Source organism: Drosophila guanche, unplaced genomic scaffold (genome assembly GCF_900245975.1).
Source record: "Drosophila guanche unplaced genomic scaffold, DGUA_6, whole genome shotgun sequence".
NCBI classification, from domain to species: domain Eukaryota; kingdom Metazoa; phylum Arthropoda; class Insecta; order Diptera; family Drosophilidae; genus Drosophila; species Drosophila guanche.
In genome coordinates this window covers 1,561,830-1,586,217 of record NW_022995743.1, presented here as the reverse complement: position 1 = coordinate 1,586,217, position 24,388 = coordinate 1,561,830, and the positions used below count along the sequence as shown (strand labels likewise).

Genomic DNA, 24,388 nt, shown 5'->3' with positions numbered 1-24,388 from the left:
GGGTACTGGTCCTGGTGCTGCGTAGTGCTCCCCACTGTTCTCTGCTTAATGCCAAATCGAACATATTTGCATATGAAATGAGCGAAAAATCGAAACAGCCAGGACCCAGCCAGCTCGTAGCTGCCTGCCCCCCCACACACACACACAGATAAAATGGTTACCCCGGTCGATTTCCGGCACAGACAACATGACATTTTAAACGACTCTTTGGGCTTACGTGTGGATGTGGCGGGAGGACACACACCCGTGCCCGTGCCCCTGACTTGGCTTATTATTATGCAAAATCGATGGACAGAGGGAGCTGAATGCTGGGTGCTGGGTGCTGGGGCACAAAACCCATTTATTATCATTATAAATTATGCATTGCATTATCGGGGGGATCGACTGTGGCGCAACTTCACGACTTAGCAGAGTCCACGAGCAAGTGACCCCCCCCCCCCCCCATGGACTGGGCCACCGCTGCGTATGAGCGATGTAATTGAGTTGAGGAACTGCTGCCGTCTGGCTGTCTGCCGCCATCTGCGGCTGCCTGCCTGCCAATGGACTTTAATAACTCTGTTTTTCAACTGTTTTTCCTCAGTGTTTTTGTCCCTCTGCTCCTCCTCGCTCCCACGCGAAATGCAAATTAGTCGAAAACTGAATTTGAATAAGTCACAGATACAGATGCACAGATACACAGATACAAAACACCGCCACACAGCGGGGGTGGCCAGCTCTGCGACGAGGGACTGTCCCGCGAAAAAGGGTTCGAAAACTTTTTGAAGACTCAAAATTAAGACTTGGACCAAAAATCTTTTAAAATTTAAATTAAAACGGAATTTTAGGGCCAGTGATCATCAATGACTGCCGATGTCGGGGATACCCTGTAAATTTATTTTTGAGACTTTCCTTGCAGAGAGTTTTAATTTTTTTGATTTTTATGCCGAAAAAGTGCACAGATTTAGCTTAAAGCGAAAGTGGAGTGCTAAGTGGAGCCAAAAGATAGTGTTTGGCTTGCTCTAAAATCTTCATAGTCCTGCCCTGCCGTAGGATCCCTCACTCAACAAAAAAACATCCATCCATCCCCATCCCTGCAGCTTTCCCCAGCCAGAGGAACCCAAAATGAATGTCAACTTCAAACAACAAACCCTCCTTCTCTTTCCCTCCATCGCCTTATCTCTGCCCCAACCCCAACCCCACCCCCTGTCCATCTCCCTCTATCTCTGCCTCCATCTCTTTTGCATTGTAATATTTTTGAGGGCCCCAGCTCGAAAATAATGAAAAGGCAAACGAATTTTAAGTGCAGGCCAAAAATAACACAAATAAATGCCAAAGCCAGAGCCGGAGCAACGGAAATTGTTAAGAGCAAAGACTCGGAAAATAAGCCAAAGCCAAAGGACATGGCTCAAACAAAAAAAAAATGACGCAAAAGCGTGGCCCAAACAAAAATGAGAAGGAAAACGCGAAAGCAAAACAAAAAGAAACGAATGCCTTGAAAGCCAAAAAGAAATTAGCATAGAAAAAGGATTTGCTCGCTAATTTCACTTTAATGTGAAGATGCGGCCAAGACAGGACCGACGCAGGACGCAGGACGCAGGACGATGAAGACGTCGCGCCCATTACGTCACTTTTATCTTTAGCTCCGTCTGTCGCTCTCTCTCTCTCTCCCTGGTGTCCCTGCTGGTTGTTCTTTCTCTCTGTTGTTTATGGCATTATTAGTGGGTCCCAAAAGCTGCAGATCGCAGCGCTCTTTTTGTTTTGTCGTGGAAAACAAAGTGCTAATGCCCTGAGCTAATTATACATCATTTGTTAAGCGCCGATGCTGCCGCCACTTCTTCCGCTTCCGGTTCATACATTTTTCCGCCTTTTCTTGTGCCTTTTGTGTCGCCATTCCATTCCATTCCATTCCATTCCATTCCATCACTTGCTTGAACATTTTCCTCAACGTTTCTTTGCTTTATTTCTTGTGTGTTTCTTTGCAGGTCCGCCCGTTCTGTCCGAGTCCATAATGGGCACCGTCGGCCGACTGCCCTGCAACGTGACGCCGCCCATTTACGAGGATCGTGTGGCACTGGTTATCTGGTACAAGGTGGGCCTGAAGACGCCCATTTACAGGTGAGTGTCGCAAGTGGGTTTCCAGCCCCTTCAGGGCCCATTCAATCGGTAAAGCTTTTGTGTCAACTGCAGCCCAGGCAGCGGACCTGCCCCTCCAACCTTTTGACCGCAAAAACATTTCAATGCAGAGACAGAGACAGAGACAGAGACACACATAGACAGGGGCGGTGGCCGAGTGGGGCGGGGTGGTGGCTCATAAATAAACAAAATTGATTACCACAGACAACTTTTGACGCACTCAACCCGCTGGCCACTCAAAGCAAAGCAGCAAACAAACACACACAAACAGATGAACAGAGAGAGAGAGAGAGAGATACGAGAGCAGACAGCACAGATACACAGCTACAGCTACAGCCAGCAGATAGATGAGCCAGAAAATGCCAACATTAAAGGAGAAAAACCCACCACACAGGGACCTGCACATGTCAGGCTTTTCGTTTTTCGTTTTTCGTTTTTCGTTTTACATTTTCATTTAGATTTTTGATTTAATGTCTGCTAATTAAGGCATACGGCAGGCAGTGTCCGTCTGGCATGTAAATTAGCATAACTAGAAAATTATACAGGGCCTGAGCCACCCACGAATTTGGGGCAAAGTTTGTGCACTGGAGAGAACAGTGTCTAAGGGGGGGAGTGTGGAGTGTGGGAAACATAGCTCCAAGGTTACATTTGATGGCACCAAAAAACTTTTTCAATTATTCATGTCTGACATTATGTTCTGGCTGCCAACTGTGCAAAGTATCTCCCTCCCCGCACACAGATACACACACATTCGTAGTGGCATTTCCATTTCCATTTCCAGTTACAGAGCACATCAAAGGCGTGAAACTTTAATTGGATTTGTCCGCCAGCAAGAGGCAGGGAGGGAGCTAGGCAGGGGCAATGGCAGCAAGGGGCATGTGTGTGTGTGTGTGTGTGTGTGTGTGGTGCTGATTAGCTGATTGCCAGGCAGCGGCGGCGGCTAAAACTAATTGAACTTTCGGTCAGGGGCTCAAGGACAACATTTCCAAGGCAAATGACTAGAGCAAAAATCCTCTCGCGAGAGACTCGCTGTAATTAGCGTTGCACAACGACCGCTGGCAGCTCTTGTTGGTAATTAAAAACCACTCAGCAAGTAAATTAATCATAAAAGAAACTCCAGCCACTCCTTTTTCGGCCACATTCGGCCCGTGCCTCGGGGTGAGCATTTCATTTTGCAGCTCTTGCTGCCATTCCGTCAAAGCCATTGACTTTTTATTGCCACAGCGTCAGGACAGGAACCTCATTATGTGCCACTGGAAGAAGCACTGCCGCTGCCACTGCCACACTTCCCCATCGAGCATCAAGCATAGGAATAAAGAGCCATCTCCGCCATATGTTCACCAACAAATCAAAATTGAAAAGCAATAAAACACAGACTCCAGCAATTGGAGAAGCTGTCAGAGAAAACGAGCAGAAAGGGCAGGAATAGGGAGAGAAATCCACCTTAGAGAAGGGACTGCCAGGAGAGTAGGGGAAAAGACACTGCCACAGATACACATATGAAAGGAACTGCAGTTAAGGTTTACTCAAGTGCAAAGCGTATTTGTGTGGCATTTCCTATAGAAGAAAAAGCTACAAATATTTACAAATTTCCACCTGCTCCCTCCCTGTCCATCTTTAATTCATAATTTTCGGGTGGAAAACTCAACTCAACTCAGCAGCAATTTACAGCATTTGCTGCATAATTAACTGCGAGTTAAGAGCGAGAGAGAGAGGCGCAGCCAATTAACTCGGCCACTTGGACAAGTGTTGACCTAAATCAGGGCGCTGCCAGACCCCGCCCACCGGCTCGGGGAAAACCCCAGAGAAGCCGAGAAGCCCAGAAGCCAGAAATGGCTTATCCAAACTTTAAGGCCATTGATTGACCAACAAAAATGAGTCTCATTACACCGAAATATATCGATGGGGAAAGTAAATCAATAATCGGAAAACATTCAAGCAAAAATAACAATAAATAACAATGTGGGGCAGGTGCAGGGGCGGGAGTGGGCATGGTTTATTAATTCATTGCAGAACCCAATTAAGGCGGAGGGGAAGAAAAACTTTCAACGTGCCTTTGCCGCTGCCTTTACCTCTTGTTTTCATTTGTGGGGAAATTCCATTTAAAATCAACCTCTCTGACGCTCGTTTTTATCGTCCATTTTCCTTCATTTTCGCACAGTGTGGATACGCGGGACTCGAACTTTGCCCAGGGCACCCACTGGTCAGATGAAACGTATCGGGAGCGCTTGTCCTTTCACGTGGAAGGACGTGCCGGCACGCTGAGCATCAAGTCAACAACGGAGGACGATACGGGCGAGTATCGGTGTCGCGTGGACTTCCAAAAGAGTCCGACGCGTAACTCCAAAGTGAATTTAACAGTCATAAGTAAGTAGAAACATATTGATAGAGTACACTCCGGTCTCCGAGGGGCACGGATCGGGCCACTGCCCAGCAGCATAATTGAGCAGCTAATTTGTGCAGCGACATATCCTGTGTCTGGCTCTGAATCTCTGCTTGTGCCTTGGAGCAAGCCGCAGCCACCACTCAGCTCTTGGACAAACACATTAGTTACAGAAGAAAGACGCCAACTGTATGCTCGGGCTGCCAAGTTTCCGGCAACCCCAACCCAATCCCCTACGCTCTCTGCAAACAGCTTTTAAAGTGCAAACTTGGCCCCAAAAGTTGCAGCTTCTCGGGCGGGTTAAAGCTGCCCCCCAAGGACAGCGCCAGGAACAAGTTTTGAATTCAATTTTTCTTATCCTATTTTCTGCTGCTCTTTTTTTTCGGCCATTTAAATGGATTTTTCCCAATTCTTCTCTGCAGAAATTGATTCGTTGGGAAAAAAAGAGAAAGAGCCAAGTATCTTGAAACCTTTGCTGTTTTTTAATCCCTTTTTGTGGCCATGCCACACATATGTATGAGAATGAGCCCCAGCTCCCTGCCAAGTGCACTTTTGTTCCTCCAGGAATTTCCAGGGTAGCTGAAAGCTGCACAGGACTTGAGTGGATGCTTGAAAGAAACATTTTTGTGTGTGTGGGCAGCTATAACTTTTTTCTTTCCAATTAAAAATCGAATCCCCTGGCATGGAGGGGTATTCCCTGCTTCCACTCTCCTTGCCTGTCCCTTTGGATAATCCCTTTCTTTAAGGAGCCTTCTCCAATTGCAATTTCATTCCTTGGGTTTTTCGGAATGCCTTTCCCTCCACCTGTGCACTGAGGCGCTCGCTGCTGCCTGCTGCCTGCTGCCTGGTGGCTGTGGCCTGCAATTTACCATTAAAATTTATATGCGTTTTCCAAAGGCGTTTAGCCGTCGAGATATATGGCCAAAAGGGAGACCGGGAGGAGGGTGAGTGTAGGAGAGGGCAGACTGGTCGAATATTGTTTGGTAAATAGTTTCTGCTGCTGCTGCTGCTGCCAGATGAAGCGTAAAGGGAGGGCGTGGCGGCTGTGTTTTTACCAACTTCTTGAGCATGTTCAACATGCCCCCACACACACACACACACACAAACACTGGGCCAAGTGGCATGTGTGTGGCTGTGACATGTGAAGCGTAAAACCAACGCAGGATTTACAGAACTTTGTAAAAAAAAAAAAAAGAAACTTTAAAGAAGATATTAGATTAAAAGTTGCGCCCCCCCAGGAAAAGTTTCTCGGGGGCAACAACTTGCTCTAGCTGTGGGCAGGGCAGAGGAGTGTGGGGCAGAGCGGATAATCAGTCGGGTTAGAGCCAAGTGGGCTAAACGCTCCGGCAAGCGGCAGTGTCAAAGCTGCGGCACGAGAAATTAAAAACTTTGTGGGCACAACAAGAGACAAATGCTGCTGAATATTCTGACTAATTTCACTTGTTATTTTCTTACTCTACCACGGAACAGTACCGCCCGAATCCGTCATCATTTTGGACAGCAAGGGGGCGACCATTAAGGACCACACCCTGGGGCCCTACAACGAGGGATCCGCCATCAACATTACGTGCGTGGCCATCGGCGGTAAGTTCCCTTTTCAGCAGCAGCAGCTGGAGCTGAAGCTGAAGCTGGAGCTGAAGCTGAAGCATCAGCCACGTGTCGTCGCCTGTCTCGCTGTCTCCCTGTCTCTCTCCCTCTCGCTCTGTGTGTGTGCGGAAAAGTGTTGACGCTGTGACGCGCTTCTTGTGTCTGACAATTAAAAGTGATGAGTGAGCCTGAGTCTGAGCGCGGTGCGTCTGTGCTGCAGGCGAAAAGATTTTCACATTTTCACATTTTATTTAATTTCCACACGGCTAGCTGTCTGCTGCATGCCACATGGATACACAACGAGACACGGAGAGAGAGAGAGAGAGAGAGAGGTGGAGCGAGGCAGACACAATGGCCCCACAAATTGCACTGAGAGCACTTGGAAATTGCTAAAAGCCAAACAAGACAACAAATGAAACAGCGAAAGGCACTTGTACACACACACACAGACAGACACACACACAGACAGACAGCACACACACTCCATGAACTTCTTGCAGCAGTTGCTGAACAAACAGCAGAGCAACGAGCGGCAAAGGACTCGCCAAGTCCAAGCCGTATAACAAACATATCAGTTGCAAGCACACACACACACAGACACACACACACACAGACAGACAGACAGCTCTTACTACCTCCCCCTTAACCATCTTACCACAACACACACTCGATAATTCTTTCGCTTGCTCGCTCATCCTTCCACCCACAGGTCGACCACAGCCGAGGGTTACCTGGCTGCATGGGAATACCATCTACAAGAACGCCAGCGTCGGCCACTCCCTCTCGGAGCGCAGGGTGGGCAATGTCCTATCGCTGGCACGCCTGGAGCGCCGGAATCTTCACATGCAGCTTACGTGTCGGGCGGAGAACAATAATTTGACAACGCCAATTATCAGCAGCGTCGTACTCGACATGAACTGTGAGTGTGCCAGCAGTCCCCTTTCCAATCCTCACTCTCTAAATCCTCTCTCTCTCTCTCTCTCTCTCTCTCTGTTTGCCTTTCAGTGCGTCCTTTGATTGTTAAGCTGCAGGGCGAGAATCGCCCACTGTCGGCGGGTAACTCTTATCAACTGAGTTGCGTTGTCATTGGGGCACGTCCAGCGCCAACGATTACCTGGTGGAAGGGCAGCAGCCCCATGAAGAATACCCACGAGATTGTAAGTGAAACGAAACCCGAGAAACCCTTTTACAACTAGAAGCGAGTGTCCCGAGGAGAGCTACAGATACTGGCAGTTGTTTCTGCTGGAAAAAGCAAATACCCAGCAGTAATTCGGTGAAAACACTTCCCAGAACCCACTCAGACTTTGTCTCAGCAGTCATGTCCGCTCTGCTACCCCTTGTATAATGTTTAGAAACATGCAAATTTTGCATCCCTCCATGCCACATGCCACATGCCACATGCCACATGCTTTCTGCGGTAATTGAAGCTGAAGGAGAAGCTGAAGCAGGAGCTGCACAGTCGAGGCCGCAATGGCAGTCACGTACCAGTCACCGGGCTCCAATTAAAACCAGCCCCCAAATCTTTGTCGATGAAACGTGCCCGAGTCCAGCTCCGTTCCGCTAGGACAACCCTTTCTTTGGGCCTCCCTGCTTTGTGTGTTTTGACTGCTTTTAATTCTGGCTTCTGTTCATTACTTTTCGCAGGCCAATCCGGATGGAAATATGACCACCTCCGTGCTCACATTCACGCCCACCATCGATGATCGCGGCAAGTTCTTGTCCTGCCGCGCCGAGCAGAGCATGATACCCGAGTCGGGCTTGGAGGATGGCTGGAAATTGGACATTTATCGTGAGTTTTCCCTACCCTAAATATTTAATGTTTTCCTCCGCCGCTTGCAACTTTTTAATGAAAACGAAAGGCACAAAAGTCCTTTAAAGGGAAGCCTGTACAAAAATCGGGAATCGCCTGGCCCCACTCTTTCTATAGGTTTTACGTCGATAGGTTTACCCCACACCCACACCCACAGCCACACCCACTCCCGCTTGGGCTGCTGCAAGTTTTGGCAAATTAATTTCCAGCGGCGGCGAAACTTTTGCACAAAACTTGCGAAACTTTTTAACCCGCCACAGGCACCGCAGCCGCAGCAGCCATAGCCATAGCCATAGCCAGAGTCATAGCCAGAGTCATCTTAACGCTTTTACAGTTTTCCCGACCTGTTTGCACGAAATTTAAATGGCCAAAAGCGCCAGGGGGTGGAGGGCCTTGCCATGCCGAACCGCTTCCTGTTTGCCCCCTGAAAGTGCGGTTTTTGTTGCTTACCTTTTTACTTTTCTGGCCCCAACCCCACCCTCTGGCCTTGTTTCGATTGAAATATCCCCCCCCCCCCCCCTCGCAGGCGGGGAGCTATAGGGGATTGGGCATTGTGGATTGGGGGCTTGGGCTTGTTTGCACAATTTGATAGATTGCTTAATAAGCTTAATTGATTCGCATTCGCGCTACAATTCTGAATTAATCAACTTAAAATTGGACTACCAGCTACCCCATCTACTCCCACTCCCACTCCCCTGAACTTGGGCAACATTTTTGAGGCCTAATTGCCAGTTTCGGGGCAAGAGCAAGAGAAGAGAAAGAGATTGAGTTCTTTGGTGGATTGATTGGAACACTGACAGTACCCAGGAAAAAGGCATTTTCTACACTTTATTGTCTCCCCCGTGCCCAATATACCCAGAAAAAAACCCCACAAATACCTCTAAATTCCAGACAAACAGAAGCGCCGACGGATAGCAGGCTGGCGGCCAACTTACAACTTAAATGGCCGTCTAATTTGTGGGGCTTACACAATAATTACACACCTTTGGGCGGGCTGAGGATATTCCAGGCTGGCTGGGGGCAGGAACTCGCGACTCGGCTGTCTAAGGGGATTCGCGTGTGTCTGAGCCTGGGACGAGGCAACTCAAAGTAATGGGGCCAGCAGCTGCCATGGCTAACCCGCGATTTCTTTTGTGCTTTTGTGCTTATCCTTTTGACTAACGAGAGATGATTCCTCTACGTTTACCCACACAGATATACCCGTTGTCAGCCTGGAGCTGGGCACCAACTCGCTGAATGCGACACTGCGCGAGGGCATCGATGTCTTCTTCGAGTGCAACATCAAATCGAATCCATGGATCTACAAAGTCAGTTGGCGGCATAATGTAAGTGTGCAAGCCTTAGACAATAAGTTGAAGGAATTTACTGATGGAACTTCCACACTTTATACACCAAACACAGCGCTTGTCTAGCGCTAACTTGGGTACAAAAATCCACTAAAAGGCACCCAAAATCGAACATTTTCGTTGGCATAAATCGAAGGAAAAGCCTTCCCCCTATTACTTAATTTTCCATTGGTTCTTTGCTGTGGAAAAGCTTCGTTTTTGGGCCGGCCTCAAGCACCATATTATTATTATAATTTCCATTATATTTGCCTCATAAATTACCTGCTGCTGGTTGGTTGCTGGAGGCGTGGCGTTGCTGCCTCTGTAATTGTTGCATATTTCAGGTGTGCGCCACAGAAAATAAAAATTGAATTCAAAAACGTAAATTGAATGCTACACACACACACACACACACACACACAGACATACATCTAGAATTTGTTAGCCCCTCCCCAACCCACGCACTTGGCAAAATTTATGCAGCCGGATGCCTAATTTATTCCGGCTTCCTCAATCAGCCGCACGGCCACTGCCACTGCCACTGCCACAGCCAGGGGCATGCATCGTTCAACGTATGCAGGGGTTGGGGGGAATGCTGGGGCATGCCACATGCCACATAAATGTGTTATTAGCCGGAGAAATTAAATTTAATTCAAACTCCCGCCAGTTAAACGTAAATTGAATTTCGATTTCAATTTGCGACTACAATTTCCCCCCTCCCCTGCCTACCCCGCCTAACGCTTCTTACATTTGCTTCCTCCCCGCAGGGCGCCATTCTAGCCAACAATCCCGCCGAAGGCATTGCGGTGTCCAACCAAAGTTTGGTGCTGCAAAATGCCAGCCGTGCCCGCAGCGGCATCTACACCTGCGTGGGCAGCAATCGAGAGGGCGACGGCGAGAGCAATCCCGTGCAGCTGGACATTCGATGTGAGTATGCCCGAAGGGTGCCCAAAGGTGGCCCCGAAGCTTCTCGAATTGATTAATCAAAGTGTTAATTTGCATAACATCTTAATCAAAAGGGAATTAGGGATTTTTGCTCATGCAATTTGTTGCACAATTGCAATTAAATCAAAGGACAAGCACAGGAGTTCCTTTCTGCTCAGACTTGTCTTTCTGCCTGTCAGTGGAGAAGACAAATTGCATGATGCAATTGTTAAAATAAATCAATTGAATGGCAAACAAAGTTTCTTGCAGCAAAATTCGCTCAAGGATTTAATGGCAGCAACGCACAGAAGCGGAAATCTTCCTCTCTCTGTCTCTCTGTCTCTCTGTCTGCTTTATTTTGCTTTAATTATGCAAATCTTTTCGTTTGTTGCAGTTGCACCTGTCTGCCGCAGCAACCAGCGCACCACCTACAGCTCCGGGCGGCACGAGACGGTGAAGGTGGCCTGCGAGATCGATGCCAATCCCATGGAGGCCAGCTATGTGTGGAAGTTTAATGCCAGCCAGGGTGAGACCGTGGACATACCCGCCTCCCAGGTGGCCGTGGACCGTGGACGCAGCATTGCCCACTACACGCCCATGACGGAGAATGTAAGTGCCAAAAGCAAGCACTTCCCCTTGTTTCCCCCCTCGCTGGCACCTCATATAAATCAGCAGCCGCTGTGACACCGACTGAAGGCGGACACATAATTTTCCAAACGAGTTGCGGTTTTGAATTTTCAATTAAGACTGCCGGTTGCTGTGTGTTGCATGTTGCATGCATAAATTAAGCCAACGAAAAGGCATTGTCACTCATCCGCCAGTAGCCAGCCACCGTGACACCCCCACTGTGCTGCCGCTGCCGCTGCCACTGCCACTGCTCATCTGTGTCCTTCTTTTGCCTTCTTTTGCAGGACTACGGCACACTGCTGTGTTGGGCCACCAACGAGATTGGCGATCAGAGCGAACCCTGCGTGTACACAATAGTCCCTGCAGGTGAGTGTTGCAACACAGCCCCCGAGGGGTCCGCTATTCCGCTCTTTGTTGCTGCTGACTCGACCCCCCGCTGTGCTTATTTGCCAATGACTTGGGCGGGCACTCGCCTTCAGCGCTTCTAAGGCAGCTAAAATATTTCCTGAACTAATAGTTCTTCTCTCCTTTTTGTGTCACTCTTAGGCGAACCGGATCCGTTGCTAAATTGCACGGTGCTCAATCAGACATCGACGGGCTTCCAAATCGAGTGCATCGAGGGCTTTGATGGCGGCCTGCAGCAGGACTTTATAATGGAGGTTTATGTGAATGGAACGACCCGCAATCCAAAATTTTCCAAATCAAAGTGAGTAGAGGAAGAGGAAGCAGCCAGGCCTCTGCTAGAGACATGGAACTGTGCATAGGAGAGGACATCCAAAAATGGACACAGAGCAATCAGAATCACACGCCGTGTGACTTTTGCATTACAACAAACCCAACGATGCGTGGCATTGGGCATTGGACATGTCCTAGGCTACCATTTCCTCCACTCTGATGTGTGCATTTCCATGTGCTGCTGCTGCTGCTGCTGCTCTGGCTCGTGGCTGTTGGCTTTTTTGTGGTTTTGTGCTCTAGTATCGATTCGTTTGTTGCAGTCGACCGTACTTCGAGGTGAGCGGCCTGGTGCCCGGCATGGGCTACAATGTCTTTCTCATCGCCAACAACAGCAAGGGACGTAGCAATGCGACCATTTTGCAGGTCTACACACTGAAGGATCCCGAGAAGCAAACGGGTGAGTCCTTAGGCAGCAATGGAACCAAAAATTGAACCACAACTCGTGTGATGCGGGGCCTGTCTCTCCGTCTGTGTCCCTCCGTTTCGTTTGTAATTTTCTGCATGTCCTGAGCTGTCCTGGCTGCCCTGGCTGTCCTTGCTGGCTGCTAGCTGCTTGCTGCTTGCTGCTGGTTCCTCATTCTCTGGCTCCTGCTCTGCCTATAAATTAATTGACGCAGTTTTTTGCATTTACTGCTCTTTCGTTTGTCTTTTAATTTGCTTTCAATTCCCACCACCCCCCTTTGACACTGTTTCCTTTTCCTCTTTGCTTTACTATTTCCTTTTCTTACGTTCTCTTGTTGCTTTCTTGCTTTTTCCTCTACTTTTGGCACACTTTTCAGTTAGAATCACATTTACAAAATTCTATCAGGGTGTAAGGCCCACCAGCACCACAACCACCGCAATGGCCACCAGCAGCGACTGCGTCTGCGATGAGGAGGAGTTCCTGGGAGTGGGCAAGGGCAAGGGCTTGGTCCACGATGCGGGCCAGGATCAGGCGACCGAAGGTAGCGGTGGCACCTATTTCTCAATAATATTTTATTAAGCTTTTACTGTTCAATTTCCTCTGTTATTATTTTGTCTGTTGATTATTTTGATTTTATTTATTAGTTTTATGAATATTTTTCCATTTTTCCATGTCTATTTCGTTTCAATATTTTTGATTATATTTATTTAAATATATTTTTGGTTTTTTCTGCACTTTCCGTAATTATTTTTGTTTAATTTTTCATATAGTTTTTTTAGCGCTATTTTTTTGTGCATGAAATTTGTATAATTTTAGCTGCGATTTTATTATTTGGTTCCTTTAGGACCTCTTTATCTCTTGTGTTTATGTTTTTTTTTTGCCAACTAACAATGCTGCACATTCCAACACTGGAAGTGGCAGAGGACACAAATTAGCAGCCTTAACACTGGTCCGTGGGGCAGATGCATGCAGCTCATTAAAGCGGCACTAAATTCGAGGCACGTGCGGCAGCAACAACAACAACTAGGAAAAGGAAGAGAGAAAGCCAGCGAGCAAGCATGGAATGTAGTTAGCAGCTCATAAAACAAAGACAGGGAACGGGAACAGGAACAGGAACAGGAACAGAGGCAGAATAAGACAGTAACCGAAGCTGTAGATACTATTTGTATGCAAGGTCTTTGTGGGGTTTTTTAAGGGAACTTTGAGTTGCAAAAGAAAGGCACACAAAATACTATAAAGATATAAACTGTATGCTAAGTATTACATGTACATTCCCCCCGCTCATCCAACCAACCCATCCGCTGGATGTGCTTCTCTTTCCCCATCTCTTTCCTTCTCTCTCTCTCTCTCTCTCGCTCCTTTTTGCAGACCTCTCGTTGGCCTATGCACCCGTCATCGAGGACATCCGGCCCTTCCTGGGCATACTGGCGGGCATTGTGGGCAGCGTGTTCCTGGTGGCACTCATCATTGTGATTGTGGTGCGAGTGCGCGGCTCCTCGGGACGCGATCGCAATAATTACTCGCATCCGGGCAGCGGTGGCAGCGGTGGAGGCGGCACAGGAGGCGGAGGAGTGGCAGTCGCTGGCACGGGTGGACCTGCTGGCACCACAGCCAATGGCAATGGCAGCCTGGGCCTCCTCGCGAGCAACAACAATGGCAGCCTGGGCATCGGTGGCACACTGGCGCACAATGGCGGGCAATCAGTGCAGGATATGCATCGCATTGGCCGGGACACATGCCACGTGACGAGCAGCCTGGATAGCATTGACAAGAATCCGGACATCATACCACAAGGTGGGTTGGGTGAGTTCCACAGGTGTGCCCCCCGCGTGCCACCACAGCGTTCCCTCTCTCTGGCCAGCCCGCAACCTTATCCCACTCTCTTTGTGTCTTTCTCTTGCAACAGATGGCCACGACGTGGATGATGAGTGGACGACAACGAAGGGTCATAATCGCGCCTATGCCACGGCGGCGCTGGCCGAACAGAATGCCGTCATTACCTCCAGCACCTATGATCACCTGATGCCCACATATGCGGTGGTTGACAAGAAGACGGGGGGCTTACCCCCAGGCAGCGGTCATGGCCATGGCCCGTATATACAGTATAATACGCTTATTCCCGTTAGCAAAATGGGCGCTTACGCCAATCAACAACAGCAGCAGCAGCAGCAGCAGCATCCACACACACATCCGCACCAGCATCCGCATCAGCATCAACTCCAGGCTGGGCAGCAGCAGCAGCAGCAGCAGCAACAGAAGGTGGGTCCCCCCCCCTGCCTAATCCGCTCTTAGCTGGCGGGCAAACATTTAACCTTTTAACCCGAAGCCTGTGCCACATGTGGCAGGGAGCGAGAGAGAGAGACGAGACGAGACCCATCTTAATTTATGAGCCAATGGACACAGGCGAGCAAGGGCCTGGAGTGGGCTTTGGGTTGGCTGACGGGTTAAGTGGTTTTTATAGCCAGTTTATTGTTTAAGCCACAATTGATGGGCAGCCGCAGTGAATGGACCTCGGCCAGGTTAGCTGATTGACAACAACAACAAAAAGAAGACTGAAAGAGGTGCCAGTAGATGGCGAAAATGTATCTATAGCTGTTCGTATCTGTATCTTCAATGGCAGAACTTTTCTACAACGAACCCTGAAGAAAGGCACCATGAAGGTCGCCCAGGAAAACGAAAACAAAACAACAAAAATGCACACAAGTAGCGGAAATAAATGGACAGAAAGCGGGATAAATACATAGAGAGAAAGAGCGAAGCGAAGCAAAGACAGAGAATGGAACTATAATTTGAAAATCATTTAAGTAGAAATTTCCACGCTGTGTGTGTGTGTGTGTGTGTGTGTGTAAATGCCACGCCCAGCAGCCACAGCTGCAGCAATATAAATTTTCCATTTGCGAATTTAATAAAAATAAGTTGCAGGCGGACAAGCAGTGGCAGTGGCAGTGCTGCTGCTGGGACTCCAAAGCAGAAGTGGCAACCAGCAGAAAACCAAGAGAAAACGCTAAGGAGCCAAAGTATGCGCCGCATCCTGTTGTGTGTGTGTGTCTGGTGTCTGGAGTCTGGAGCTGCTGCCTCAAAATGCAATAAGCAGCCAAGGGTTGAGGTTGGGCAAAGGCAGGCTGGGGACTGTGTCGGTTAGCTGTTGAGGAGAGGAGGGGCAGACACATTACAAACAGACGCTGCATGTGTTGGGGCGTTGTCTGGGCGAGCACTGGCAAACTGAACAAAAACTGCAGTAAATAACTCTTAAAGGCTGCTAACGAATGCCGCTGACAGACAGTCCCATCGATGGCAGAGCACTCCTATTGGGTTACCTTTAACCACCTGACAATTAACCCAAAACTGATTGACGTGCCAGCGAGCTGTCTCTATCCCAATATCATTGTAATTTTCCCCTCTGCTCTTTTGTTGCAGACTGAACTCAGCTACAGCGATTTGACAGCACCCATGGTGGGGGTGGGTGGCAGCGCCGTGGGCGTTCAGCGCTTGGCGCCATACTGCAGCGCCACATTGGGCCGACCGGGCCGTGGACAGGCGGAGCTGAAGCGGGCCGAACCGAATATCTACTCGCAGGTAAATGTCATGATGGATGATGAGATTCTCGCCGACCTGCAGGCAGCCACAGCGGCCGGTGCCGGTGGCAGCTATGTGGCCGGGGCTGTGGTGGACAATGTGGGCGGACGGGGCGCCTCCCCATCCCTCTACCTGCAGGGCTATGCGACGCGTGTGTAAAAGGGTGCGCTTTAATGCTATTTTTATTTGTTGTTATTTACTTTTTCGTTTAATAAACTCAAAGAGTGCCTCCTGTGATTCGAGTGTGTTTCAGTTCTAGCTTCGGTTGCAGCTGCAGTGGCAAGTGCAGTGGCTTTTAATTACAATTCGCACAAAAGAGTCGAGAAAGGGCACTTGCCAAAATCAATTACATGCAAGCGGAGCTGCAGACACAGACAGAGACAGAGACAAAGACACTCGTGGCAAATCAATACAATGACAGCTGACACAAAGCCTAGCAGAATGTCATGCCAGCAGCAGCAATGACAGAAAATATTCCCGAAAATTACGCATACGCACGGGCGTGGAGTATTTAGGGAAGGAGCAGCTACAGAAGCTGTAAATCTGAGCTGTCAGATGATGAATGGGCCGGCCACAGAACAGTCAGCCAGAACTACTATTTAGAGCTGAAGGAATTTGCCAGACAGACACGGACACACCTCAAGTGTGTTGCAGCCAGCGTGCACCTTGTTCTTTGCTTGCGCTTGCCCCGCAATTATCGTAATGACTCGAGTTATGTGAATAGCACCGAGCAGCAGCACATGCACTTAAGTGGCAAATTTCAGGGCTCTGTGGCACTGCTGGAACTGCTGGAACTGTGCTGGGCCAAAGCATTTCCACCTAATGGACATTGTTTGGCTTTATTGTCATTTATTGGAAAGTTTTACACGACACGGCAGTAGTTTTGGCCAACAACAGCCAACACACACAGCACTGCCCGTCTGCCCGTCTGCCCGTCTGCCCACTGCTGCTGGCTGTTGTCCGTTTTGTTGAATTCAGTTTTTGCTTGTTGCTTGTTGTTTTTAATGGCAATTATTTGAAATTCGATTAGGTAGCAGCAGCACAGAACGATGCATCCTGCAGAGATCATTTTGTCGTTAAAAGTGTGTGCAGCCAAAACAGTTTGCTTAAATTAACTAACAGCTAACAGCTAAATGTGTGACAGGCAAATGGTGAAAGTTTGTGGCCGGAAATATGCTTCAGAGAGAGGGAAAACATTACTGCTGCCCTGCTCCTTTGTCCTCCCTCCTTTGTCTACTATTCAGCGTTAGGCAATGGCCAAAATTCCATTAAATTATGCAAGCCAAGACCCAAAAACATAACTTAATCAGCAGAAAGACACAGTTTAAATATTGCCACAAACTTGCTTGTGTCCCGAGTAAATGTGTCCACAATTTATGGCCTCTGCTCTGTTAAATGTTTACCAATTTGGCCAGCATCTTGCTCATTCGGCTGGCATTTGCGTTGTAATTTATAAACTTAATTTCATTAAAAGCTTCGTTCGGGCTGGGGCATAAATCTGGGGACAGATCCATAAACATTTGCACAGAACGTGCGGGGCAAATGTTGTGTTGCAAGGACGCTGCAGGAACCTCCTCTCTTCTATCCATTTCAACACCTGACTAACACCCTTTGCGCCATCTGTACAATATGAATCATCACATGACTAAAACCCCATTATCATTCTCTCTCGCCCGATCTCTCTCACTAACACCCACTCGTAGATCGATTTGGCACACCATCCCATGCCCATGTACTCGACCAGCCCGATGTTCGCCACGAATGGCGGCACCATCACCGGAGTCACCATGTCACATCCATCACAGTTGGCCACCTTCTCGCCAACGCCGCCGCCGCCCATCTTCACACACAGCGTGATGACCGCCACCGGCGAGGGTGGACTACTACAGCCGGTGACCTGCATGGGTCTTGTGGCAGCCACGTCTTCAGCAGCGGCAGCATCGGGACAGCAGCAGCAGCAGCAGCAACAACATCTCCACCACCAGACAACGGCCAATGGCGGAAACGGAAGCATTGTCGGCGTCAATGTGGGCATGAGCCTTTATGGCAGCGATGTGGTAAGTGGCAGTTTGATGTACATTCTCTCGGAAGCTCGGACTTCCCTCCACTGCCGCCCTGCCCCTGGCCCTGCCCCTGCCCAGTCACTTCCTCTTAATGTCCAAAACGTTGAAAGCATCAATATGCAAAGTGGATTTTCGGTGGCAAGGATTTGAAGCCCAGCCAGCAGGCAGCAGACTAAAGCAGGAAAACATTTATCTTTGGCCCGATTTTGTTTTCGCTTTTTTCGCCTTATAAATGGCAGCAGCCGCTGGGGCAGAAAATGGCTCTTTTTTTTGCGGTTCTGCGGCAGCGATGATAACAAACCTGTCGAGCAGGCGGGGTGGGGCAAGGGGGCAAAGCGGAAAGGGTACAGATTACTTTCATTTTGAAACCAACTAAAAAAGTGCTCAACAACTGTACTTTGTCTACCGCTATAGTGGTTAGATATCTGCCATTACAATCGATTGGACACTGCCACTCGAGAGAGCAGCGACTGGGACTGCCCATCGATCAACAGATGACTCAAATTCCAGGGCCCGCGCTCAGCCCTGACAATGCAATTTTCTGGCAATCCATAACCCTTGATCCCCTTTTGCACAGACAACTTGAAACTCAGTTGATGCAAAAAACAGCAAACAAAAAATGCATTCATTCATTTGGGGAAGGTTCTGAGAGGTTCAGAGTAAATGACCTCGGAATGTGGCACACAGAAATGAAAGCAGAAACAACAGCAAAAAGGAACTCTTTCGCTGTCTCTCTGCCTCTTCCTTTGTCTCTCTCATTCACATTGTCGCTGTCAGTTTGGGCTTTATAAATATGCCATTATCTGTGGTCCTGGCCTAGCGCAATGCGTTTCCAGCTGCTCCCAGAACTGCTCCTGGCTGTGGCATTGCATTACCCTGCAGAAAGAGAGCAAAGAGCTGCAGACGACTCGACATGGAGCTACCTTGGAGTACAAAGGGTAAACCCTGCCTGGCATACCCTTGCTTTGCACGGTGCAACATCAAAAGTTTACGCTCTTTTTTTTCTCTGAACAACAGTTCCTTGCCAAAAGGACACTGCGGTGTGGCAACTTTTGACTCTAATGATTGCAATTATTATGACCCGAATAACAGGGCCAAAAGCACAAACCAAAAATGAACAGCAAAAAGGCAACAAAAAACGAGTCGAAACAATGTTTTATTTCACATTTTTCCACATTTTTTGTTGTGTCCTCACGGGTTGTTCCCTCAACCCTACCGCTGCCCGCCCATTTCTTGAGCTTCCCAAGGGGCAGGACACGACTGACTGTTGACGCTTTTTGGCCCGCGGCGTTGGCTGTGTTTTAGCCATTTCTCTGCACTTTTGTTTCGTTTTTTGTGTGACTTTCTGTTTGGATTACACTCGAAAAAGCGCGCAAATATTGCATGTACTTGGGGGTTTGTGCAGGGTTTGGACCGTTTCTCTCAGTGCTCAGTGCCTGCTCGAATGATGTGCGCCTCGTTAATTTCTGAAGGAGACGCCGCGCGCGGCTCTCTCTCTTTAGTGTTTCATTTGTGCCCCAGATGCTGCCCCTAGCGCGACACTTTTGTGTCATCCTGATGTCTCTTGTGTCTGCCTGTGTAATAATCGTTTAAGCATCCACAACCACAGCTACATCCACGCTTACGTGTCTTTCAGGGTGTCAAGCCGCAGCTGCTGAAGACTGTGCCCGAGGAGATGCACCATCAGCTGAATGGCGAGGACGTGCTGATCGCACAGGATCGTAATCATGGCACTGGGACACGCTTCTGACGCTAAGCCTTGAGGAGTGGAGAGAGCAGCAGCAGCAGTCGAACGTAGAGGCTGCCAGCGAGGAACACACAGCGGGAAGGATCAGCCAAATCAAAACTAAGAATAGAAACCCACAGGAGGGTGTTATAATTGGTAAACAAATTGACTATAAGTTGTATGTGATGGCGGCAGGAGTCTAAGGATTGGTTTTTAAAAGGAGTCCTGGCACGGGCACGGCCATTAGAGATGGCTAATGGTTAACGGAAGGACGAACCTAGGAGCTAGGAGCTAGTTAGGGCACTTTTTAAGCGGCACAGTAGATGGATGGAAACCTGTAAAAAGATAACAATAAAAACAAAACAAGTTTTGCATAAAAGCGGAAGCCAGAACGGAAGCCCACTTAGTCCTGTAAGATGTCGTGTAAATTATGGAATACAATTAGCATTAATAGCTCCTAATTATGGCTACAAAAATTAATAAACATTTTGCAGCAGAATTGTTAATATATTTTTAAAGCAAAGAGCAAGCAAGGGAAAAGCTAGGAGAGAGGAGAGAGGAAACAGCAGCTTAAAGCGGCAGGAAAATGTGTGTGGAAAGTGAAGTTTAGTTAAGTAAATCAATTCGTGAATGTTGTTAGCCCTTTCCTTGGTTCGTAACTCCCAGAGATTAAACTCGACACTTGTCAGCTTGTAACTAAGCCTAAAACTAAGCTAAAACTACACTTAACAGACAGATAAATCAAAGCCAAGTAGAACTAAGACCCAACCCCCCCCCTAGCTTAGGTCGAATTGTAATTAAAAGAAGCGTCGAGAAAAGAATTTAAAGGAAATGTAGTCGTTAAGGTGGCAGCAAATTCCAGTTTGCATTTTATACGTAACACAAAATGGACAACAAAACAATGGAAGCAAAGAACGAACTCTAGTTTAAGCCAACTAACACTAGTACTAGTACTAGCTACTAACTACTAAATGGAGGCAAACAGTTGAAAATTAAACAAGCCACAAGAATAAGACAACAAAATAAAAGAAATAATTGAAATAAAATAAAAATAAAATGCCAAGCAGCTGCATGTAAAATATTTAAAAAAAAAAAAACACTGACGAATGTAATAAGTTCTAGGCTAATGTTAATAACAATTAAAACTAATAAAATGTATGAAACGAAAGGGAAGTTTGGGAGTTGGGATTTGAAGGAGAAAGGAGCGTGGAATGGATGGATCTATTACGCCACTAAAGTGGAAATATCTGCACTTAGCGACAGTCAAGAAAAGTGCACGAGAACTTCATCAAATCAAAGAGAGCTCCTACTTCTTCCTACCAGTTGAATGACCTCGAAAAACGGAAGTAGGATCCACTAGTTCTTACCTTTGTGGAGCCACCAGTGGCCCAAACATTTTGCAGGGACACCAAACAATCAAATGTTGCACGGATGTTCCAAGGAAGGCTCCGAGGAAGGCACTGGAGGAAAGGAACTGTAACAGGAGCCAGAAATGGCGCATGAGGTGGCAGCTGGGGGGATTTGCCTAGTAGCGCAGCAATCGGGTAAATATTGACAGGCCGCGTAAGCAAACACACGGAAACGGAAGTCAAGCTGAGCGACATGACCGCAAAGGAACAACAAAAGTAACAGCCGCAACGAGGACAAGCGAGGAGGAGCGAGAACAGCGAGCACCAAACCTGGGCCGATACATCGTTCAAAAACGCTGTCACAGTGCCTGCTGCGGCATGTGGCATGTAAATTTTGTATGCGAAAGCACTTAACACCATTTTCGCTCAAGCAAATGCAAACAGGGAAGCAGAAGCAGCAGCAGCACCACAAATGAGTAGGTAGTGGGCCAGGTGGAACGTACCACAGGAGTCACACAGATCATAGTGCTGCTGCTTAGTATCAGCAGTTATGAAAAGGTACACACACACAGCGACCACACACACCACACCACACCACAGCCACAGCCACACTCAAAGTAAATTATGCAAATTTTGACCGCTCGATGGGCGTCGATGACTTGTACATTTTGGGATGGCAGCCTCCCAGCTTCCAGACTGCTGTTTAGATTTCCTTGGCAGATATGCTGCCACACGGTACATACACGCTATATGCCTATGCATTTACCTTTGTGTATGTGTGTGTGTACCACAAATATTTGGCACGCGATGAGGCTGCCCGAAGGAACGGCCGAGTGTCAGGCCACAAAACCACACCAAGCCATGCCACACCATGCCACCACACACAAGCAGTGGGCGTGTGCGCCAGCAAAGTGCCAAATTTACCCACCAAATTGAAATCGATTAATCAAAATACACCACATAAATTATAAATTAAAAGCCTGTTTATGCTGCCAGAGAGACAGTCTCCAGGCAGCAGTCAGCAGCCTCCCTCTCAGTTCTGTGTTTTGTGCCATCAATCAGGCGCTACACTGTGCAGCACAACAATTAAGCGACACAAAAGTCACAACACAGGAAATGAAAATGTAAATGCCTACCGGCCTACCTGCCACCATGCTGATGACATAAAAATGCCATTCCAATTGCAATTCTAAATTCGCAAATAAATATTCAATGTGCGATTGAAATGTAGATACGTTTAGTGGGGGGGGCAAGCGACATACAATGGAACATTCAAGAGACAATACAGCCAGCCGGCTTATGGCAGGTACCATCAATGACCATCAATCGCGGGAGACAACTAAAAAGGCAAAAAAAGTAACAGAATGAATAATATTTGAATGAAAAAAGTAAGAGAATTAATAAAATTGCAGCTAAAAAATATAAATCACAAAATGCCAAAGCCTCTGCCTGCGCCACGATCTATTTTCATGGATAAACGTTGCAAAATAATCTCTGGTTGCCGTTCTAATAGCAATTTCCAAATCGAAGAACAATCAATAACCTGCAGCCGTACTCCTATTTTGTGTGTAGTTTCTTTGCCCCAAAAAGTGATGGATCGATTGATGAAAAGTTCATGTATTTATGCAACATTTGCTTTTAATTGATTGTCGCGAATGACAAACGAGTTTCACTTCGCTTGATGTATGCCCGCGGGCAGCTAATAAAAACTTGTTGTGTGTCCCATGCAACAAAACGTTGCATGCAGCAATTAATGGATATTCTTTGCCTTCTGCCTGTTGTTGCCGTTTTGCTCTCTCTCTCTCTCTTTCTCTCTCTCGTAAGCCGCTATTAATGCACAGCCGCTTCAGCCTGTCCAGTCTGTCTGTTTGTCGGACTATCTGTCTGTCAGGCTGCGGCTGTACTGCAGTTTGTCTGATTTATAAGCCAACACTTACAGCAGTAAGGGAGAGGGAAGGCCGCTGAAACATTTTCTTACCACTGATTTATTTACATTTAAGCAATTTCGTCGCCATCGTTGTGAAGTTTTCGCAGACGGAAACGTGCAGCATTGCAACCGGAAATTGGCAACAAAAAGAGAAGAGGGAGAGCGAGAAAACTCTGGCACGGCCTCCATTTACCATTCGCTCGCTGTAGAGCCAAGGACTGACTGAGGGGCATCCCGAGTCCAGGGTCCAGTGAAGATTAATGCCGGCGCTTTTATTGTTTGGTCAGTTGTACCCTTCCACCCCTGCCTGCCATCCCTTTGCTGAAATTTATATCGTAAATAAAAGTGACAATGAAAATAAAGAAAATATTTTTTAACTGTGAAGAGCTTGCAGCGGGTAAATAAAGACAACAACAACAAAAACCAAGAGCTACATAAAAATGCACATGAAAAAGTGGAGTTTACTTTGGAAAGGTGCGCGAGAGGGAAGGCTGATAGTGCCTGGAAGAAGTTTTGGCAGGCATAGAAAGTATAATTAAAGCAGAAAGAAACTTCTCTTGGTCGTATAAGGGTAGAGGCTTAAGGGATTATTGTGAGCGTTGCCAATTTATGGCAGACTGTCGCTTCAGGGAGTTGTGGTAAATATCTCTGCACGCAATCGAAATGAATTCTTTATAAAATAATTAAATCAATTCAATTTCTGTGCAACTTGTATTATTATATTTCTCCTGTATGGCCCACAAATTTCGCCACAAAATTAAACACTAGAATCCTCAATCCCATTTGGCATTCAACTCCTGGCCGCAAGCCCCGCCCGGTGTAATGTGTAACAAATCTACGCAAATTTCTGGGCAAACAACACGGTGACACATGGCTGAGGGAGGGGGAAGTGGGTGCCCGGATGTGGGGACACATTTGAAAAGGTTAAATAAATTGCTGGATCCAAACATATGCCTGCGGGCCATAAATATTTGGGATGCCAAAGCAAACAGCAGGAGAGAGAGAGGGAAAAAAGGGTTGAGCGGAAGAGAGTGAGAGCGATAGGCAGGGGAGTTGGAGGGGTAACAAATGCGTGTATCCATTTACATAGAAAGTACCTGGCGGCGCATATTTCCTGCCACCCACCCCCTGCCACACCGCGGCACACCGTGCCACACGCAGCGCTTCCGTCTCTGGTTAATATGGCGGCGTCAAAACAACATTATGTAAACTCGGGCCGGGGGCCGGGGACAACCGGAAGTATATCTGTATAAAATTCCACACAAATACGCCCGAAATAAACACACACACACACACAGAGGCACAACGAATGGTTACTCAGTGAAGCACAGTGCGGCGTATACGCAATAAACATAAAAATTTTGAAAAGCATTTCGGCTCTGCCAGTGATTTCGCTTTTGGGTGTTAGGGTCTCCCCTATGCCTTTGCTTTATGCCCCCCAGAGGTAGCAAATTATTTTTTTAGTACCTTATTCAATGCGCATTAGGCGCACACAGCTCACAGGAGTTCATGGCTGCTCCTGGCTGCTCCTGGCTGCTCCTGGCTGCTGCTGGCTGCTCCTTTCAGTTGTAAATTCTGCAAAAAAGGTGCGTGAACTCGAAGCTCACTTTGCGGCAAAACGAACTACCAACTAATGTGGCCACTTCTCTGGCGGCAAGAGAGAGATACTTCATTTGCATATGCTTTACATTCGCTGATGGCTTAACGGAGGGTTCGAGTTCCCCCATGCCCTTTCAGGTGTGCGTTTAACGATTATGGATAGTTTATGGCCCGCAACGCATTCGTCAGTCAAAACAGTTGTACGACGAAGTGTGAATGAATGAGCCTCCCTTTTACATGAA

The 24,388-nt window shown here is 47.7% G+C and overlaps 1 protein-coding gene across 8 annotated transcripts in view; it reads left to right on the top strand.

Annotated features, from left to right (window-relative positions):
• Positions 1-19,741, top strand: part of LOC117587415 (nephrin) — a 57,903-nt gene extending 38,162 nt beyond the window's left edge. For 2 of the 8 annotated variants that reach the window (XM_034278096.1, XM_034278078.1), the window contains 18 exons: positions 1,962-2,094; positions 4,274-4,479; positions 5,966-6,079; positions 6,792-7,001; positions 7,088-7,239; positions 7,727-7,871; positions 9,087-9,217; positions 9,985-10,144; positions 10,536-10,750; positions 11,053-11,134; positions 11,315-11,474; positions 11,764-11,900; positions 12,283-12,447; positions 13,275-13,709; positions 13,813-14,165; positions 15,324-15,482; positions 17,186-17,539; positions 19,182-19,741. In XM_034278096.1, the coding sequence (XP_034133987.1) occupies positions 1,962-2,094; positions 4,274-4,479; positions 5,966-6,079; positions 6,792-7,001; positions 7,088-7,239; positions 7,727-7,871; positions 9,087-9,217; positions 9,985-10,144; positions 10,536-10,750; positions 11,053-11,134; positions 11,315-11,474; positions 11,764-11,900; positions 12,283-12,447; positions 13,275-13,709; positions 13,813-14,165; positions 15,324-15,482; positions 17,186-17,539; positions 19,182-19,295 (3,425 nt within the window). In that variant the 3' untranslated portion in view covers positions 19,296-19,741. Of the gene's footprint in view, positions 1-1,957; positions 2,095-4,273; positions 4,480-5,965; positions 6,080-6,791; positions 7,002-7,087; positions 7,240-7,726; positions 7,872-9,086; positions 9,218-9,984; positions 10,145-10,535; positions 10,751-11,052; positions 11,135-11,314; positions 11,475-11,763; positions 11,901-12,282; positions 12,448-13,274; positions 13,710-13,812; positions 14,166-15,323; positions 15,636-17,185; positions 17,540-19,181 lie in introns of all 8 variants that reach the window. The other 6 variants (XM_034278113.1, XM_034278105.1, XM_034278139.1 and 3 more) reach the window with 5 other exon arrangements.
• The last annotated feature ends 4,647 nt before the right edge of the window (positions 19,742-24,388 follow it).